Below are 8,251 nucleotides of genomic sequence, written 5' to 3'. Positions count from 1 at the left end.
GGTGCCAAGGAGTCTAGCCCTGTTTTACCTTTCGCACCTTAACCTTAACCTTAACCTAACCTTAACCTTAACCTAACCTTTAACCTTAACCTTAACCTTAACCTTAACCTTAACCTTAACCTTAACCTAACCTTAACCTAACCTAACTTAACCTTAACCTTTAACCTTAACCTTAACCTTAACCTTAACTTTAACCTTAACCTTAACCTTAACCTTAACCTTAACCTTAACCTTAACCTAACCTTAACCTTAACCTTAACCTTAACCTTAACCTTAACCTTAACCTTAACCTAACCTTAACCTTAACCTTAACCTTAACCTTTAACCTTAACTTAACCTTAACCTTAACCTTAACCTTAACCTTAACCTTAACCTAATCTTAACCTGTGGTACCCGTCGGGCGGCTTCGGCTGTCCACAAACGGGTGGTGCTACAAGCTTTTGCTATGTCGCCACGTCTAAACAACGTATGTTCACTCGCTATTGATAGCAGAGTTGCTTAAACGCCTTGGTCGCTACGGCGCCCCTTCGGGGTCGCCTTTCGCGCCCTGTACTTTGAGGTCCTTCTGACTTCGTACTTTACTCTAACGTTAAACTTTCTTACTCTTCGGTATGGTCCGGGACCTTTCCTACCGGACCTTAATGACGAAACAACGTCATCCCTAAGGGGGAGCCGCTGAGTCTAAACTCTATTATGGTCCGCTGACGTGATTGTCATGACACCTTTATCCGGAATTAACCGGTATCCTCCTCGAGGGAGATAGAGCGGGTCTAGAAAGTGGTACGATTATATTTGCGATTTGATGATTGGCTGATAAGCCCAGACGGCTTTAATGCGGCTTCAGAACACATGCCGGGCTATCTTTACCCGCGGGCCCCGAACCCTAAGCATGAATGAGTCATGTAATCACCGCTGACTCGGCAATTGGTAATCCCTTGTCTAAGTATAGCACCTACGCGAAAGAACCATGTGATGCGGCCGTCTAGATCTACCGGCCCGGTTACCCCAGTCTAAATTTCGCCCTATCTCGGCTCCCGTCTCAGCGGTTCTCGCCCAAGTAGTAAGCGAACTGGTCTTGTGATCGGTGACGCGTGTAAGTTCCGGACTTGTCCACAATAGGACTCCGTCGGAGTATGCGATTTAAAGCGCCGCTACTCCCGCCAGTTTGCATATATAAACCTCTGAAGATACCACTGATGAGGAATAAAATCCGAAACTGCTCGTCTACCTCCATTGAGGGCAGTCTGGTATCTCTTCATCACGCCTCCAGCCCACCGATCTCACTCAGCCGCTTCGCGGCTTCGTTCGATCGCCACCTTAACCTAACTTTGAGTACGAGTGGTAATCCAAGGATCTAATAGCTAGGTCCATTTGAAATCATGATCTCAATCGGACAGTTCGAGTGTGACAAATAGTCCATTTGAGACCATGATCTCAATTGGACCTTTTGGCACTCAGACTGTTCATTTGAGATCATGAGTGTAATTGGACTTTTGGTACTAGTTAGATACTATTATGGTGAAAACCTCTAATATATATCTTTTTTTTTGACCAGAAGTAAAGACTGACACATATCTTACCCTCACATATTTAGAAAATCATGGTACAATGTAAGTGCCTTACACAATCCGCCATTTCTTGCACTTTCGTATACTTTTTTTTAGACTCTCTCCTTATTCACCAAATGTGTAAGAAATTGTATTTATTTGTATATTTATCTACGAAAATGTAAGAACATTTTGTCGCTTCTCACTGGGCTTGACTCGCCGGCAATCTGCGCCGTGCGGCTATGGTATGACCAGTCGTATACCCTCTGCCATTGTTCTCAAAGGTTTCTCATCGCGCAACACTCATGTCTTATCTTCGTAGCTGGTTTTCTTCTGATACTACTGCACATAATACCCAGCATACACCTACACCACAATCTAACTCTCTTTCTGTTACCGCACCTCTTTTGAACATATCGCCACCACCATCAGACGACGACGACGATACAGAGAAAGAAGATGACACACCTCCAGCTTTTCCAAGTCTTTCCAGTGCTCAACGTGCTGCTCCCAACTTAAAGATACCTACCATACTCTCCGATTCTGCACTAATGCCACCACCACCTCCGCCAAACTTGGCCAAACGCCAACCAAGGGCACCACAGCCAGCTTCATCTTCGTCTTTACTTTTTCCATTGGGTACGATTCGGAGACCACCGAATCCAAAAAAAATGAGGGAAAAGGTGGCACTGGCTCCCGGGTATGGTCCACTGGACTGGGCAAATTTGAAGGCATCAGGTGCAGATTTACGAGTACGTCGCGTTACTTAACTATCTTGCACGTTGAGAACCATTATCCCAGGGCGTCGATACCCTATTGCGGATATCACCTTCGATATTAAAATTACACAATAAGAAAGAAGATGCATGGACAGCTATTAATGGCAAAGTGTACAATATCACACCATATATGCCTTTCCACCCAGGAGGTGAGAAGGAGCTCCTACGAGTCGCTGGCCGAGATGGAACTAAACTTTTCAGTGAGTTTCCCGTATACAAGACCAATAATGTTTGAGCTCCCAAAACTGACTCAGCTATTTCACCAGTGCTCACGCATGCCTGGGTCAATGCGGATTTCATGCTTGATACATGTCTAGTTGGTTTTCTGGTCTCAGAGCCAGCTACATAAAATGAACTATCCCCTAGATCTCATTTGCTTCGGATTGTATTATCTCAATCACCTCAATGTCCTACATCGTAGATGTATGTACCGTTCATGTTTCTCGTCCGGACTTGGGACGTTTTGGGACTATCGATGTGACTACAACTACAATGGGATATAAAGAAGAACTTATCATAGGCTAATTTTATCGGTCGATATCAAAAACGGCCATCGCACAGAAAATGCAGATAGCAGACTTCCAGCTGAATTGTCATCTTTATATTGAAGCTTCTAATTCCTGCCATCGTTGCATTATAGGAGTCGCAGTTTGGATGAGTTGTTGCAATCACAATTGTACAAACGCTATCGAAAATAATCTGACTAACTAACTCGGGCAATAGTGAGTAAGAACGCTCTTCTAATGCATTAATGCACACTTATGTAGATTGGCGCGGGAGATGCACAATATCACAAACCTTGCGAATGAATTTCTACAATCACAAAACACCTTTTCGTTGAACAAGTCTCAAAGTGAGTCAAGACACGTACTCTTCGTTCTACGTTTATTTGCACCTCGTAGTAGTCTATTATTGGGGGCGGATAGGGGTATTTGACCAAAAAAAGGAGGTGAGAAGAACATGCGCTCACATGTCCTCTGGAGGTTGCGCAATAGCAGCTTCGTTTCACACCACGTCACGCAAGATAGCAACAATGCTGGCAATTATAAAAAGACACAGAAACATCTTATCTTCTTACGCTATCTCATTTCCAATATCCCAACTTCATAATGGCACCGGTAGCGACAAACGAGAGTAACCAGCGCGACACTTTGAAGAATCTCAAGAGCAATATTGACACTCGATTGATCAACCCGTTTTACTCTCCGTCTTCTGGAGACGACGACGATCAATCATACCAGTATGCCAAATATAAAGTAAGAAAATGCCTGATCCACTCATCGTTTTACTTGCTCACGCGCTATGGTTATCAATACTAGCCTTACTTCCCAGCGGTTGACTGGGAACCACTTGGTGAAGTGGAAGTGATCGACCGCGGGCTCTCTGCAGACCCTGCGAAGAAGAGTCTTCTCGCTGTAGGAAAAGTCAAGCACTTGACTCCTGCAATCGGGACTGAGATTATGGGGATAGACCTCAGGCAATTATCTAGCACACAGAAGGACGAACTGTGAGTTGATCGTCTTATCTTACATGATCACTCAAGTCTGATCTGATCTTTTTCCAGTGCGCTTCTCGTTGCAGAGAGGGGAGTTGTGTGTGAGCTCTGAAGTATTATGGCATCATTCCATTATCTCATGGAGCACTGTAGTCTTCAGAGACCAGGAAATTGATATCCACGAACAGCTTGACCTTGCGAGGCACTTCGGACCACTGCATAAACATGCGACCACCCCTATACCAAAAGAGCCTGGTCTTGAGGAAGTCCATGGTGCGCTGCAAACTCTCACGTCGTTGTATTCATGTCTAACTCGTCTTGGATTCAGTCGTATATAATGACGCTGCGCGTCGTCCGGATGCTAGTGCATTCTCCAAATTGGAGCTATGGCATAGCGACGTGACCTATGAAATACAGCCTCCTAGCACTACCTCTTTGAAGGTCATTACTGGACCAGAGTACGGAGGTGACACTTTATGGAGCTCAGGGTAAGTTATACTCGTCAACGAAGCATCTAAGATGTCACTGACACTTTTCCAGCTATGCCTTATATTCTTCCCTAAGTCATGGTTTGCAGACCTATCTTGAAGGCTTGACAGCGCTGCATAGTGCTGTTGCCCAAGCTGATGGTGCCCGAGCTGCTGGTCTCCATGTTCGACGAGAACCTGTTGAGTCTATTCATCCCGTTGTACGCGTACACCCTGCCACAGGATGGAAGAGCGTGTACGTCAACCCCGGGTTCACGCGAAGGATTATCGGTGTACCCAAAGTCGAGTCCGACACTATCCTGAACTTCCTTTTCCGTCAAATCAGCGAGAACCCAGACTTTCAAGTCCGATTCCAGTGGGAGCCCAATTCTATCGCGTTCTGGGATAACCGAGTAAAGCTACTTGTCTATCCAAAGTCGCGACGTTGACTGAATCTGTTTTCTATTTAGATTGTTACACATTCTGCCACGTTTGACTTTTGGCCTCAAACACGCCATGCTCTTAGAGCGACTCCACACGGAGAAAAACCCGAATCCGTCGGGGACTATGAAAGACGCACGGGCAAAGCTGCGAAAGACCGCCAAATCGAGATCTGGAAAGAGCAAGGTGTGGAGCTGCCCAAGTCGAAGAACGGTGTATCTGGGCCGCGAGGTTATAATGACTAACATAGATACCGAGAACTCTAGTATGGAACTGAAAGCTTGTAAATTACTCTTCTTTGATGTATAGTATTGAAATGCAAGGCCACTTTTGTCAGAGATATGATTGCACAAAGTCTCTGAAGTTTGTCAACAAATACTATTGTGTGCCGTGTCAATCAAATACATGGCATAATCACAATGATGGTCATACCTCGAGGGCTGATCTCAAGTGATCAAGTGATTTTACTACTCTAATCTGACACCCAAAGGACCCAGATATTCGGGAAAAAATATCAGATTGGCACAACATTGTAATGCCCGATTTCGGAAAGATATTGAGACCAGCGGCAGTCTATTAACAACATCGAACCTGACGGTGTTTTCGTGCATGGCCCATCTTGAAATCATATCCATTGACACAGTTGAAGCATTATCTCCACAAACGAGATTCTGTACGAAAGTACGAAAGAACCCAAGAACAACCTAAAATTGAGCAATAAAAAATACAGATCATCGTGATAGTGTTCTCCTGATCATAACCGTGCCACATGCCAATGCAAGCAAAACAGCGAGGTTCGACTCATCCCACTAGGACTGACAATTCAATGGTAACAGTATTTGCGGTCTGTGGCGTAGCAGTTGTGGGGAACGACTGCACTGCTGAAGGGTTGGCTTCCAAGAATGCCTTGCTTGTAAAAAAGATCAAGGCGACGCTGGGGGTGAGTATGGTCACCGAACAAGTATTCACCGATTGGTCGCAGCTAATTGTGTTGACATGGGGAGTACTTTGCAGGCGCCCGTCAGATTCGAAGCTTGCTCCGAAAGTCTGGTATTGGTCAGTGAACATCCAGTATATAAAACCGTACGGTCGGAATTTACCTGATTGGCCCACGTAATGTTAAACTTCTCTGAAACAGAAGGTGCCAACAAATATCTACAGATCACAGTTGAACCACTGTCCTGTGCTTTTGCATATAAAATTACGACTTACTTTACTTGGATAGAGGCTGGCATCGCATTGAATTCTGATACTGCCTCCTCCGATAGAGAAGTTAGCCGTGTGATCACTTGCGCCCGTTGGATCAGTGACGTAATTCATTAACACCATTCGTACTGGCGCCCCGCCTTCATAGGTAGCATATGCAGGGGTAAAAACAGTATCGTAATTTGCTTGAAGGTCTACCATCTGCGCTGTTCCTGATGGTCCAAACGCTTCGGCCACAATTAGGGTCGAGTAGTATATGCGCCAATTGTCCATTAATGGAAGGAGGATTGGCTGGTTGGAGGAGCCGGAGAAAAGTATGAAAACAGTAGATCGTAAAATGATCGGGTACTGCACTTAAGAGTGAAGACTATTTGAGTCAGCAGATTAACATGTGGAAATTGAGGTCGATACACTTACATTATAACATACATTTTGGCCCCCAACTTGAAACACCGCACCAGAGAAATTACCATAAGCCGTTTCTAGTCCATAGTCAAGTGCCCATAAAGCTGACCAAAGCTGTCGCTAAGTCCAGGAAATCCGCCGCAGGACGCAGCGTTAGATTCAAACATTAAAAAAGGCATTCCCGCTTGTCTAGCAGTACTCGTGAAGTTAAGATAAGGCGCAACAATCACAATCTTTGCTCCGCTGTTGTGGTTCAAGAAATCCGGAAAAACATCTTGAGGTATGACAAATGAACCAATGCCCTACTGGGCATAACAATTATCAGTTGGGTAGCTGAAATTTGAAGTCAACAACGGCATGTTCAATACATCCTGCTCAAGGCTCACTGTTCGACCGCAAGAAATCCGAGAGACGATGAATACGGCGAAATGAATACCGTGTCCCACATTATTTCGGGAGACTATGTGCCCGAAACACTAGGAGCAACAAGGTTGTTATGACTAGGAATATTAGGGCTATTCGCAATGGCTTTAACTACTGAGCCAAGTTCGTTAAAGTAGGCACTTGGTGGGTAGGTGGAGGGGCGCTCAGAATGGCTGTGAATGATATGGCGCGGAGAATTGAATCCAAAGCATATAGGTCAGGCTACAAAGAAGTATCGCGTCAAAAGATATATATGAATATCTCGGTACTTACTTCATTGCCAACATGGACCCAAGAAGGTTCCCGCCGTGGGTGGTTTCCCCGAATTTACCAATATCAAGTCGAAGTTTAGTCGTGTCATTGAATGGAATGCCTGGATGGTCCTTTCATTGGAGTAGGGATATTACCAAGGAATTATTTGACGTTTCCCAGAGCCGAGATATTGGGCAGTGTGCACAGAGTTTTGGGAGTAAACAACAATGCAGGTGTTTGAGTCTTAATAGAAAATAGCTCAGCTTACTTGCTGAAGGACCTATCAGTCAAGGAGTCACAGGATCATTAATGTCACCCGCATCTTTTGATATCATGACGCCACCTAGAAGGCTGTCAACCAATGTGGCAGTCTCTTGCGTGTTACACGACCCAAACTTGGATTTCACCAGCTTTTTCTTTAATGTTTTCCATGAGATTAAGGGAAGTAAGAGAACTGGACCACGATAACATCTGAGCGCTCCATTATATACTGGACGCAATGATGTTAACCTTAACGCCCTTATAGATCAGTACTGCGCATCGAGGTATTTTTGTGAGTGCCGAAAGCAGACTTACGGACTTGGTAATGACACTAAACTCAATGGAATAACTAAAAAAAGAACCTTTTTGTGGAATGGATATACCGGTGACGGCAGATGTACTGCTTTGCAACTGTATCGACAACTGCTTGGCCGGAGGAGGGTTGGGTAACTGAGGCGCTTGTATGATGGTTGGATCATGCGCAACAGTACCAGTGTAGCTCACGGTCGCTGCTGTCGAGGTGAAGGTGGTTGTGGTGGTTGTGGTGGTTGTTTCCCTTCCAAAGGTACTTCACTATAGACTGTAACACTGGCGCTTACCATGCTCAACAGCAGCGGGCTCAAAAGAGAAGATAAAGTAACATGGAGAGAAAAAGAGCGACAGAAAGGGTCGTCAAGGAACAGCGAGGTGATAAATTGCAAAGCAGGAACGGCAGTATAGGGTCTGTGCTTTCATCACTACCGTAGTGACTCGGAATCCAATCAGATGCTGCAGAATGCCGAAGACAGAAGTGAAGGAAAAATAATTCATGCCTTATCCTCTAGATTTGCGAGTGGCCTGTTGGCAACGTCCGCACTCGAGCAAAAATAGGACCGTACAGGAACGAAGTGCAAGAAATGTCCAAGTCAGTGGAACGGATGGTGTGCAACATTATCTCGACAAGGTACAGGTTGTCAGGTCTTTGTCATCTCGATG

General features: G+C 45.0%; 4 protein-coding genes across 4 annotated transcripts; 3 read left to right on the top strand and 1 right to left on the bottom strand.

Annotated features, from left to right (window-relative positions):
• Positions 1–1,760: 1,760 nt before the first annotated feature.
• SERLADRAFT_469160 (uncharacterized protein) lies at positions 1,761–2,939 on the top strand (the record flags this gene model as incomplete). The annotated part of the gene is made up of 3 exons (XM_007319021.1): positions 1,761–2,299; positions 2,349–2,526; positions 2,593–2,939. The coding sequence occupies 3 exons, from the start codon at positions 1,853–1,855 to the stop codon at positions 2,673–2,675; spliced, it is 708 nt and encodes a 235-aa protein (XP_007319083.1).
• Positions 2,940–3,404: 465 nt separating this feature from the next.
• SERLADRAFT_469157 (uncharacterized protein) lies at positions 3,405–5,057 on the top strand (the record flags this gene model as incomplete). The annotated part of the gene is made up of 7 exons (XM_007319020.1): positions 3,405–3,582; positions 3,646–3,833; positions 3,891–3,922; positions 3,975–4,094; positions 4,150–4,309; positions 4,362–4,701; positions 4,759–5,057. 7 exons carry the CDS (start codon positions 3,436–3,438, stop codon positions 4,972–4,974), a joined length of 1,203 nt encoding a protein of 400 aa, XP_007319082.1.
• A 398-nt stretch (positions 5,058–5,455) lies between these two features.
• Positions 5,456–6,021, top strand: SERLADRAFT_391182 (uncharacterized protein; the record flags this gene model as incomplete). Its single annotated transcript, XM_007319019.1, has 3 exons — positions 5,456–5,776; positions 5,830–5,884; positions 5,942–6,021. 2 exons carry the CDS (start codon positions 5,556–5,558, stop codon positions 5,831–5,833), a joined length of 225 nt encoding a protein of 74 aa, XP_007319081.1.
• Positions 6,022–6,449: 428 nt separating this feature from the next.
• Positions 6,450–8,054, bottom strand: SERLADRAFT_449756 (glycoside hydrolase family 79 protein; the record flags this gene model as incomplete). Its single annotated transcript, XM_007319018.1, has 7 exons — positions 6,450–6,642; positions 6,816–6,936; positions 7,037–7,146; positions 7,187–7,258; positions 7,315–7,410; positions 7,592–7,788; positions 7,851–8,054. Coding segments are annotated over 7 exons (816 nt in total), but the record flags the coding sequence as incomplete, so codon positions are not given.
• Between the last annotated feature and the right edge of the window lie 197 nt (positions 8,055–8,251).

This window comes from Serpula lacrymans, assembly GCF_000218685.1.
Source record: "Serpula lacrymans var. lacrymans S7.9 unplaced genomic scaffold SERLAscaffold_7, whole genome shotgun sequence".
NCBI lineage: Eukaryota > Fungi > Basidiomycota > Agaricomycetes > Boletales > Serpulaceae > Serpula > Serpula lacrymans.
The sequence above is the reverse complement of the archived record's forward strand: the minus strand, read 5'-3'. Positions and strand labels throughout refer to the sequence as shown.